This window comes from Eptesicus fuscus, chromosome 11 (genome assembly GCF_027574615.1).
Source record: "Eptesicus fuscus isolate TK198812 chromosome 11, DD_ASM_mEF_20220401, whole genome shotgun sequence".
NCBI classification, from domain to species: Eukaryota; Metazoa; Chordata; class Mammalia; order Chiroptera; family Vespertilionidae; genus Eptesicus; species Eptesicus fuscus.
In genome coordinates this window covers 46,624,054-46,636,711 of record NC_072483.1, presented here as the reverse complement: position 1 = coordinate 46,636,711, position 12,658 = coordinate 46,624,054, and the positions used below count along the sequence as shown (strand labels likewise).

The window sequence follows — 12,658 nt, the reverse complement described above, 5'->3', positions numbered from 1 at the left end:
AACATCGCTGAGAGAGAAACATCAATTGGCTGCCTCCTGCACACTCCCTCCTGGGTATGTGCCCGCAACCCAAGGTACATGCCCTTGACCAGAATCGAACCTGGGACCCTTGAGACCGAAGGCGAACGCTCTATCCACTGAGCCAAACCAGTTAGGGCATTTGAATGAACTTTTAATTGCTCCCTTGTAAACTCTTTGAAATCTTAAACACCAAATATTCTATTTGGGCTTCAGTTTAAGAAGAAAGCCAAGATAATTAAAATAATATTGGCAGTATGTTTTTTTAGAGAGAATATCTATTTTTTAAATATGTTTTTATTGATTTCAGAGAAAGAAAGGGAGAAGAGGAGAGAGATAGAAACATTGACGATGAGAGAGAATCATTGATCGGCTGCCTCCTGGGAATCAAGCCTACAACCCAGGCTTGTGCCCTGAAGGGGAATCAAACTATGACCTCCTGTTTCATAGGTTGATGCTCAATCACTGAGTTGCACCAGCCGGGCTGCACTAGATTCCATTTTTTCATATTTTGTTTGATTACCCATCACTGCCCTGGCTTGTGTGGCTCACTTGGTTGGGCATCATCAGATGCACCAAAATGTTGTTGGTTCAATTCAAGGCACATGCCTGGGTTATGGAATCCATTCCCAATAGGGGGCGTGTAGGAGGCAGCTTACTGATGTTCTGCTCTCACATTGATGTTTCTCTCTTCTCCTTTCCTCTCCCTCTAAAATAATCAATAAACTATTCTTAAAAAAAGAAAAGACGACCCATCACTTGCTTTTTCAGGAAAAAAAGAAAGCTCTTTAATTTTATGTGGAAATTGGCAATATATACTTAAATTAATTATATGGAAATTTAAATAAATACTACCACTCAGAAAATACTAGTATTAAGCTTTTCAATCTTATTTACATGAAATTGTGGGCAGAATTCAGACATTTAAATGACTTATAGAAAATTTGGTGTATTATATCTTTACTAACAGAAGTAAAATTTAACCTACAGATATAAGGTACTGGGAGAAGATATGAAATCATACCGCCAAAGCATCAGAAATAGGCTGACTAGAAAAATTTTGTTTGCTATTTGACATATTTGTAATGAAATTATTTTATTAAACAGAACAAAGGAGCAAGAGATGATCAATTAAGGATAGTAATTTTTTTGAAATTTTTTACATAATACTTATCACATGGTAATGTTTATGTGTTTGAATTTTTAAGTACTCTAATGCTGTCATTGTTCATTTATTTTTATTTTTTTAAAAATATATTTTATTGATTTTTTACAGAGAGGAAGGGAGAGCTAGAAACATCGATGAGAGAGAAACATCAACCAGCTGCCTCCTGCACACTCCCCACTGGGGATGTGTCCGCAACCAAGGCACATGCCCTTGACCGGAATCGAACCTGGGACCTTCCAGTCCGCAGGCCGACGCTCTATCCACTGAGCCAAACCGGTTTCGGCTCATTCATTTTTTAGAAAGCTTCTTTTGATGGCATATCCCTTAGCAGATTTATAATTTTATTGAAATTCAAATTTTGATGAACTTAAGTGTCTTTATAATAATACAGAAGCATAGGAAATGAAAAATTGTAGGGGACATTTATTCTTCCATTTGATTATATTATTTTAGCAGATCACATTATTCCCTGAATGCTTTTCTTTTTATGTGGAAATTAAAGGAATCTCATGATATTTGCTGAGACTTGCAGAATAACTTTCACATGATACTTGAGGCATTAATATTCAGATTTATCTGAAGGCAAGTTTGATAAAATGATGTCCTGCTTTTACTTAACCCTAATCAACATAGTATAAAATGTAAACTAGCTTAAATTATTTCCCTTCTCTATAAGACTGACACATATTCTATGTGGAATCTAATGAACAACATAAACTAATGAACAAAAATAGATACAGAGACATAGAAGCACTGAACAGACCAACAAACCCCAGAGGGAAGTCAGGAGAGGGTGGGCAGGTGGGAAGAGATCAACCAATGAACTTGTATGCATATATGTATAGCCCATGGACACAGACAATAGGGTTGTAAAGGCCTGGGGCGAGGGTGGGGGTGGGCTGGGAGATGTCAATGGGGGAAAAAGGGGACATACGTAATACTTTCAACAATAAAAATAAAACAACAAAAAACCTCCTGAAACATGTGCAATACAGAAAACTTATGTAATAGGGAAAACTCAATAAAATTACAGTAGGTATTCCTACCATTTAGAAATATCCCCTGTTAAGCCTTTGTCATATTTCATTCTGGTTTAAACAGGATTTCAATGAGGGGAACTTTACCAATCTTTGATTAATACCTATAACTGCAAAATTTGTTTTTAAAAATATATATTTATTGATTTCAGAGAGAGGAAGGGAGAGGGAGAGAGAGATGAAAACATCAGTGATGAGAATCATAGATTGGCTGCCTCTTGTATGCCCCCTGCTGGGGATCAAGCCTGCAACCTGGGCATGTGCTCTGACCAGGAATTGAACCATGACCTCCTGGTTCATGGGTCAACATTCAACCACTGAGCCATACTGGCTGGGCCAAAATACTTATTTTATTTGTCTTCTTTATCAAACAGCTCATTAATCTATATTGTGTTCTCAATACATGTTGATAAAATAACTACACTAACATACTTGAGTGTTGATATGATTCTATGGACATTTTGATAGATTCCTGATAATAATACTTTTACTTTTGTATTGTAGGCTCCCTTCCTTGGGTTAGATGGGTGCATACATTACCTTGTGACCCTGTGAATTTTATGTTCAATGTATGCTCTACTTGCCTTTGTTTTAAAAAATGCCAGTGGGTTGGTCTGTGTTCGGCAGTAATTATAAAGTAACATTTTTTTTCCCGTCACAGCTGGGAGTACATGCTCAAGCCATCAGATGACATGCTCCAGTGGTGAATGTATTCCAAAAGAATACAGGTGTGACCACGTCAGAGACTGCTCGGATGGAACTGACGAGAAAGACTGCAGTGAGTCCCTTTCAGTCTTTGCACTGTATTTGGTTTCACATTTGTCCCTTTGGCATTTTAAGCAACTTGTTAGATTTGTTGATGGACAGAAATGCCTACAATATGCCTCTTGTTATTGAAATCTCTAGGCAGATTCTTTTGTGGATTAGAGGTGATGTTCTGATAGAAATCTATTTTTATGAAAACCTTCTGAGTGTGCCCTGCCTTAGTACATAAATTTTCTGTATTTTTTAGATTAAGAAACTTTCAACATTAACATATAATCCTGAAAGGTCATTGAATACATTGAGTACAAAGGCCAGTTTGGTCAATTATAACTTTTATTACATTACTGTGGTAAATTTGTAGGTCAACTGTCTCATTTGTCATTAGTTTTGTGCTCTTATGGACTCAATTTTTTTTTTTTTTACCAGATTGCTTTTGGACAAGTGTTATATTTGACTTTCCCTAGAATGATAGCATACTATATCAGTTTGTAACTGATCACACAAGATCAGGCATATAAATCACAGAATTCTGTGTACAATGTTTAAATATTATAATAACCAAAATAAGACAGTGCGATCATGGTGCATAAGGCACTACTTACAAATAAGTTAAGAGTAATCTGCCTCTCTTGAGGTTTATGTAGAACTAGAGTCCTGGTGCATGAAATTTGTGCACTGAGTGGGCAGGGGAGTCCCTCAGCCTGGCCTGCACCCTCTCACAGTCCAGGAGCCCTCAGGGAATTTCCGACTGCCGGCTTAGGTCCACTCCCCAAAGTAGGACATCCTTAGCACTGCTGCAGAGGCGCTGGAAGCCCGGCTCAGGGCTGCTGGCCGAGTGGTGCTCCCAGACCACCAGGGGACAGCTCCTGCATTGAGCACCTGCCCCCTGGTGGTCAATGCATGCCATAGAGACTGGTTGTTCTGCCATTCGATCTATTTGCATATTAGCCTTTTATTATATAGGACTGGAGGTCCAGTGCATGAAATTGGTGCATGGGAGGGGGGACCCCTTAGCCTGGTCTGCACCCTCTTGCAATCCAGGACCCCTTGGGGGATGTCCAACTGCCAATTTAGGCCTAATCCCGCAAGGGATCCCTGCAAGATTGGGCCAAAAGCAGCAGTTGGGCAATCTGGGACCGCTGGCTTGCCTGCCTGCCTGCCTGCCTGATCGTCCCTAACCACTCTGCCTGCCTGCCTGATCACTCCTAACCACTCTGCCTGCCTGCCTGATTGTCCCTAACCACTCACCTGCTTGCCTGATCACTCCTAATCACCTCTGACTGCCTGCCTGATCTCCCCTAACCACCTCTGCCTACCTGCCTGATCACCCCTAACCACCTCTGCCTGCCTGCCTGATTGCCCCTAACCACTCACTTGTCTGCCTGATTGCCCCTAACTGCCTCTGCCTGCCTGATCACCCCTAACTGCTCACCTGCTTGCCTGATTGCCCCTAACTGCTCTCCTACCTGCCTTATTGCCCCTAACTACCTCTGCCTCGGCCCCTGCCACCGTGGCTTCGTCCAGAAGGATGGCTGGAAGGTAGTCCAGAAGGTTGTTTGGCTATCCTATCTAATTAGCATATTATGCTTTTATCATTATAGATTGTTAGAATACAGGAATATAGGAATTTTTTCTTCAAAGAGTTATTATAAAGTCAATATTCAAATAATTGGTAGACAAATTTTATGTACATTAGAAACCTTGATCATAAACTTAATTAGTTATCATGGCTCCACCTAAAGATATAAATTTTAGCCTGTTTTCATGGGACATGTGCTCTATTGTTTGAGAATTTTGATAGAAGAAATACTTACATATATGAAAAGGAGAGGTCTGGACCCAAACAGGCCCCGATCATGCTGCACATCATATCACACTACATTTTAAAAAACAACACCTTTCCTCCAATGCTTTGTTCCTTGTATGTTATTTTTCTTTGAGAGGAGTCTATGCTATTTGTCTTTGTATCTCCATTTCTTAGCTGAGTTCCTGGCACAGTTCTGTTCTGGTATATTTTCTAATTAAGTATTCTCTTTTGAAAGAGATTATGTTGCCCCTTGTTTGGGTCTCCCTTCACTTTAGACATTTTGCAGAGAATTTAGACTTAGCACTGGTAATTTTAGAGATGATAGGGTGTTTCTGGATGTCATGAAAGAGCAAGTCCACGAGTCAAGGACTTGTTGTTAAGCATACAATAGGTCCTTTATTGAGGCAAGTGAAGAAAATATTTTGGTTAATAATAACGGTAAATCATATAAAGTTATGTGCCATTTAATGATGAAGGTATGTTCTGAGAAATGTGTTGTTAGGTGATTTTGTTGTGCAAACATAACAGAGTGTACTTATACAAACCCATAGGGGGGTATAGTCTACTACACAGACTGTGTGATATAGCCTTTTGCTCCTAGGCTACAATCCTGTACAGCTCGTTGCTGTACAAACAACACAAGCTTAATTCAAGCACAAAAGAAAATAATGCACTCAAGAGACACAAGGTGTGTGAGGCAGCTGTTTGTGTAACACAACACACTGTTTTACTTACAGCACATTTTTTTTTAAAGTACCAAGAGTACACTCTAAAATAATGATAGCAAAGTTAGTACAGCAAACACATAAGCCATTAACGTAGCCATTTATTATCATTATCAAGAATTATGTGATGTCCATAATTGTATATACTACACCTTTCTATTACTGGCAGTGCAGTAGGTTTGTTTACACCAGCATTACCACAAACACGTGAATAATGCATTTCACTGTAACTTCAGGATGGCGACAGTGTCACTAGGCGATAGACATTTTTTTCAGCTCCATCATAATCTCATGAGACCTGTCTTATGTGCGGTCTGTCATTGACCAACGTGTCATTATACGGCACATGACTATATTATATTTTGCAGTATTTTGCAAACTTCAAAACATTATATAAATTCCAGTTATTATTATTAGGTTTCTCAACAAAGACAACACGGCAGGTATTAGTATACTTTCTTATGAACAAAGAAACTAAAACTGCGAAGTGTCGCGTGTCCTGTTCCAGGTAGTATGATGTGTGGCAGAGCTAGTGCTCAGCCCATCTTCTGGTTCCAAGCCTGGTCATTATTCTTCACGAAGGTCCTTTTTCACAGAAGGAGAAAGTTCTGCCTTGTGCAAGTTTAAGAGAGAACCGGAGGCCTGTGCCTCCAGCCAACAGTCCATGTCTGTATTCCTTATTTACAAGTGGATAAAAATGAGTGCTTTATTGCAAATGCAATGGGAATGAAGGAAATGCTACTTCAGGGAAAAGAAAAGGCCGTCGAAACAGATTGTTTGGATTTATTCCATGTGAATAATCTGCACCCAAGTCTAAAGTCACCAGTAGAACTGCCTGACGACTTTGCCAGTGGAACTTCCGGCAAAAAGCTGGCAGGGTACAGTGTGCAGGCAGCTGTTATAGAAAGGAATGAAGGAAAGGAAGTAAGTTTTATAAAATATCTGCACAGGAGTTTTTAATCAAGTTTTTGTTTGTATTTTTTTTTTTTAAAGCACAAGTAACTGGTGAAAGGAGGATTTGTTAAGGAAAGAGAACCAGATTTATAGCTCATTGTTTCTGGAATTATACAAGTCATGAACCCTTCAGGGTTCGTGGCCCTAACATGAACCTCACACATGTAAGGGTGTTTTTATAACGATGTACTATTTTCTATTCCTCTCTGCTTTGTTTATTTATTATGTGTTAGTGATGGAGGAGTGTGAAAAAATCAACAAATCAGAGGAAATTAAGAAAAGAATCCTCATACTTCCTGGTTAGTGCTTTGATCTCCTGGCCACAGCCAGATTCGAACAGGAAGGAAATGAATGGCCTCGATTGGATAGAAGTCTTTAGAAAGTACCAGTATAGGGGGCAGGATTGCCTCATTTTGTTTTCCCTCTTGGAGCTCTTGTGTGAAGTGGAAAAGGGAATTGCTGCTCACCAAGCACCAGTTACTGTCTTAGGCAATTTTTACACCAGGACTACAAGGCAGATGTGATGGCCATTTTACAGAGATTGTGAAGATTGTCAAGAAGCACGGGTAGAGGAGGTGGGACTTAAATGTTACCCTATGCCCGGGCTCTAAGAATATTTTTCTTTAGTAATGGAAGTTTACAAACTATTTTTGTCTGAAGGTTACTTAGCTCTTTTATTTTTTAAAAAGTGATTGTTTAAAGCTTATGAAAGATTTTTAACATAACCAAAAGCAGGATGAATTATATAATGAATCTCTTTGTACTTATGTTATTATGTTAATTATCAATTTATTTGTTTATGAAACCAAGTCAGTTGTCCTGGAGTTTCCCACAGTCTGGGTTTTGCTCATTGTATCCCTTGATGTCATTTAACATGTTCTTCTGTCCCCTGTATTTTTTTGAAGTTGGTAGCTAGATCTGGAGCAAGGATTCTTGGCCTTGGCACTAATGACACGTGGGCCCAGATAATTCTTTATTGTGGGGAGCTTCTAGTGCATTATAGAAAGTCTAACAATATCTCTGGCTTCTACTCTAGAAGCCAGCGTTAACCCCCAAACCAAAAATGTTGTGACAACCCAAAATGTCTCCAGACGATGCCAGATGTCCTCTAACGCAAAATGTACTCCCTTCCCTTGGTCTAATTCAGAATAGTGCTAGTGCAGAGGCTTGAACAGATGATGCAAGGATTTTTTTTTTTTTTTTTTGTTGTGTGTGTGTGTGTGTGTAACATACTTTGTATATAAGGCTTACATTTCCAATAGTAGTGACATTGGCAGCCATTGCTGATCTTCGTTGAGATCCATTAGTCATGGAGGTACTTGCTATTTCTAATTTATAGATTGATTTTTAAAAATATAGTTTTATTGATTTCAGAGAGGAAGGAAGAGGGAGAGATAGAAAAAAAATCAATGATGAGAGAGAATTGTTGATCAGCTGCCTCCTGCATGCCCCCTACTGGGGATCAAGCCAGCAACCCAGGCATGTGCCCTTGACTGGAATCGAACCTGGGACCCTTCAGTCTGCAGGTCGATGCTCTATCCACTGAGCCAAACCAGTTAGAGCTATTGATTGACTTGAGAGAGAGAGAGAGAGAGAGAGAGAGAGAGAAAGAGAGAGAGAGAGAAAGAAAGAAAGAGAAAGAGAGAAAGAAAGAAAGAGAAAGAGAGAGAAAAAGAGAGAAAGAGAAAGAAAGGGAAAGAAAGAAGAGAGAGAGAGAGAAACATCTATTTGTTGCTCTACTTATTTATGTATTCATTGTTATTTCTTGTATGTGCCCTGACTAGGGATTGAACCTGTATCCTTGATGCTCTAACCAACTGAACTACCTGGCCAGGGCCCATTTAACTATTTTAAGTGCCACTTCAATTATATAGCAGCTATTTATTAGTAGTTTAAAATTAGAGTGTTCCTACATGGTCAAGGATTAAATGAGGCTTGGCTAGAAATCATTTTGTGAGATATAACACTTTATTCTGTTGTTTCTGCAGTCATGATATATAGGAATCAATACTTGAGGACAAAATTAGAATCAGCTTATCAATATGATTTATATTTTTCTATTTCTCAGAAATAGGATTTCTTTAGGAATGGGTCTTAATACATTACTTGTAAACACCTAGAAACCACTTAAATATTGTAATGGATATTAGAAAAGCTCCAAAGAAGGACTAATTCTTTACCCCAATTATTTGAAAGGATCAGGAAGCTTGCTTCTGTAGTTGATAGCCTTGCCTGTCAGGTCAAACCCCTAGGTTATAGTCCCCACCCTTTCAAGCTTATAGATCAAATCATAGAGTTTCAAGACTGAGCACCTTGTGTCCATTCCAGGCATTCCTTTTACAGAACAAAGAATGATGTGTAAGAGTCCTCCCAGGGAGGCAGGGAGAGGGGAGGTAAGAGAATGGGTGAGATAGTGAGGAAGGCAAGGTATTAAGCTCCCAATAAAAAGATTATCCTTGAATAAATTTGGTGTAGGATAAATGTTTCTTATTGTGTTTGGTCTTTTTGTCTGCTATATTTTTGGTTATTTGTTTGAGAACTATTTCTGAATATATATAATCTGTGAAATAGGCTAAAGCTCATTTTCCCCTAAGTTATTTTACTCTTCAGTCTGGCCATCTGTAAAATGGTACTTGCTATTAAACAAATTCTCAATTAAAAAATTTTTTTTTAAGGAGCAGAGAGATTCAAACTGCAGTCCATTTACTTCTAATGGGATTAGCGTCAAGGAAAACCACTCATGCAGAGTTTAAGATAAACATCCGAACAATGCAGCAATTATGGGTCATTCCATTAATACATTTCAGTGACTTTTGGTTGCTCAAAAATAGTACATCCCCTCCCCCCCTTTTAAGTAAATAGATTATTTTGCTTTTATCAAGTACCATTTTAGAATGATTTTGGTGTAAAACTATTGCTAATTATCATTGGTTTGTAGCACTTCTCTTTTGTTACTTAGGAATGCCAAAGAAAGGGTAAAATCCCTGCTACAATGAAGGCTTTCTTGTTGCTAATCAGCAGTATTTGGTCTGCCTGCAACTGGGGCTGCTTTGTCCCTGAAGTTTTATTTCTATTGACTTTCTGTTCTTTAGAATTTAACATTTTCCTTTATATATCTAACTGCTGAAACTCTACCCAGGGAAACAGTTGGAGGGGAATAGAGAGGATGGTTAAAGTCACTCCGTGGACTGTGACGGCTCATGAAAAAACATATTTGTTCTTCAAACTCAGTTCCACATGTAAGCAAGCCGCCCAGCTAGTCCTGCTCTTACCATCCTCTCTCTACTTGAGGTGAGAAAGCAGAAGCAGAGCTACTGACCCCATCTTACATATCACATCACTGATGTACCTTTTTAACCTTCTTATAGTTGAGATAGGATTCGGAGCCCTGACACCTTGAAGAAAGAGAAGTTCGACTGAGTCTCCATCATTCAAGCACATTATAAATATCTCCCACCTAAGATCTCTCTCAGCTATTGCCCAATTTCTTTGCTCTCTTCTCCAATAAGGTTACATAGGGTTGTCTTTAATCAGTCTTCATTTCCTCTCCTGCTTTCCTTCTTTTTTTTTTCTTTTTTAAAAAAATATATTTTATTAATTTTTTACAGAGAGGAAGGGAGAGGGATAGAGAGTTAGGAACATCGGATGTGCCCGCAACCAAGGTACATGCCCTTGACCGGAATCGAACCTGGGACCCCTCAGTCCGCAGGTCGACACTATCCACTGAGCCAAACCGGTTTCGGCTGCTTTTCTTCTTGAACTCACTGAAAACAGTCGTTCATCTCCACTGGTCTCCTGAAAACATTCTCGTCAATGCCACCACGGACCTTCATTTTGCTAAATCTTATGATTCTTATTCAAATATCACCTTATCAGAGAGAGCTACTCCTCACTGTCACCCTTTATCATTCTACCCTGCTATATTTCCATAAGTGTAAGTTCCAAGTAAAATGTAAGTTCCATGAGAGTAGGGACTTTATTCATCCCTTTATCTCTAGTACCTAGTATTGCTATAGGTATGCAATAGTTATTCATTGAATGAAATATATTTTTTAAAAAAGCTTTGGGAATTTCTACTTCACCTGTCAGGCACATTTCTAGTTTAGGTCTAAGATCAGGTCAGTGTGGTTAGAGACCAGAATGAGATTTGCAACTTAAGACCTAGTAGTTCAAGGAGAGCAGAGCAAGGAAAACTAGATAACCTAATGTTTCCATCTTTGACTTCAGTTTCCTGAAAGCTGCTCAGACTAAACTTGATGTCAGTCCAATCTACTAGCCCTCCGGATGACTATATTTGCTTTCTCTTTCCAAGGCATTGAATGGCTGTTTCCTTTTTATAAATCTTATTATGTATATGCTTTTTATTGAAAACAACTTCAAATTATTTTGAGGAAGAAGCAGGAAATGCTTCTCTGTTGTTCTCTTATATATCGCTGCATTCCATAGGTACTAATCTGTGATGATAGTCACATCAGGGGCTTGAATTTGGGGCTGGGATGGGGGTGGGCGGATAGGAGAAGTGAGTCTCCTGCGGGCTTGTGGTCTGTTTTTTTTTTTTTTTTAAATTGACTTTCTTTTTTGTCCTGGTACTCCAAGAAAACTCTATTTCCTAGCCCTGGATTTTCTGGAATTCCTAAATTATACCTGATTGAAGTCGTTAGTAGAATATGCCATAACTTGTTGAAATCTAGAATTGGCCTCACTTCTCCAGACTTTCCAAGGTGGAATGGGAAACTGAATGGAAGAAAGGAAAAATTTTCCCCTTGGGTTACTTCTCTTTTCATATTATCTTTTGAAGAGTTTCTATTTACTTTCATTCAATTTCATTCTTCTGTAATTTTTTGCTTCTTTTTTTTACTTTGAAGCTTAGTAGCAGTAGTTCTATCTATTGTAGGAACATGCATTGTGGAGCCAGATTGCCTCCAGACTGAGTTCTGGTTCTCCAAGTTACCACTTGTATGACCTTTTTCAAGTTACATAACCTCCCTGTACCTCAGAGAGGCACATATGAAATCTATGAAATATAAATCTATAAAATGGGAGTAATAATAGTATCAACCTCATAGGGTTGTTACAGACTGAGATGAGTTCATACATATTGAGTAGTTCGGGGTTTTTGGCACATAGTGTTCAGTATATACTATTGATTATTATTATTGTTAGTGCTTATTTAACTTTGTGGGTAGTACTTGCAACTAAGTGCTGGTGGCCAAACTAGTAAACTTTTTCTGGCAAATCATTACTTTGGATTAGCCTGCTTAGTAACTTACAAAGGATGACTCGAGAACCTTGAAAAGTCCTAGGTGTCTGGGCAGAGGTTGTATCAGTAACTTCTTGTTTTCCTTTAAATCTTGGAGTAAGTTTCATAATCTACCTTTAAGGTGCCTTCTCTTTCTTTATAATCAGTTTATCTTATTTTCTATGTTCTTTTTGGCCATCTTGTCGAGTTCTGACAATAGAATGTATTTACAGCCTTCCTGTCAAGATAATAAAGAGTGGTGCCTAATATTTGCATCTTACTCTGCTGTGAGTGATTTCCATTCTAGGAGGTCTGGGAGGTCCTCAAACCACATCTTCCTCCTTGATTGTATAAACAGAACTATAGCTTGGAACTTTCTTGCTTCAAACCAAATCATTAGCAGAGAAAAAATTTTAAAAATCTTAAAGCGCAGATGTCATATGTATATTTAGGGGCAACTCCCAATTTTGGGGGAACATACCTGTACATGTGTCATTTGGAATTTGGTGAGAGCAAGGAAGGGAGAGGGCAAAGGTGGTGTGAGCAAGGGTGTGCCAGGGTGTCCTCGCATTTTTGTGTCAGGTAAACTTCAGAGGTCCGGGGCTTAGTTAATACTTACTTGTCAATCTTTTCATTAAGATAAACCTTAGGATGAATTTCTCTGGTATTCTTGTATATCAACTCCTCTCTTATTGTACTTGCCCTTAAAATCCTGCAGGACATTTAATCTACATGATGGCTTTGCTCCATAGAAGAAACTTTACAAGCCTAGACCCAGACTTTTCAAACAAATAAACCAAAAAATAAGATTTTAGATATCCCCCAATACCAAAGTTATGTGACTTCTTGTTTCCTGGGGTCAATTGAAACTCATTAATTAACATCTTTAGCAATAAAAATCTTTAAGGTAGAATCAGTTCCTTTCTTACTTTGCTCAGTGTGAAC

The 12,658-nt window shown here is 38.6% G+C and overlaps 1 protein-coding gene across 1 annotated transcript in view; it reads left to right on the top strand.

Moving 5' to 3' along the window:
- Nucleotides 1-12,658, top strand: part of LRP2 (LDL receptor related protein 2) — a 174,581-nt gene that overhangs the window by 17,463 nt on the left and 144,460 nt on the right. The window contains exon 5 of the mRNA XM_054723511.1: nt 2,885-3,001. Within this exon, the coding sequence (XP_054579486.1) occupies nt 2,885-3,001 (117 nt within the window). The remainder of the gene's footprint in view (nt 1-2,884; nt 3,002-12,658) is intronic.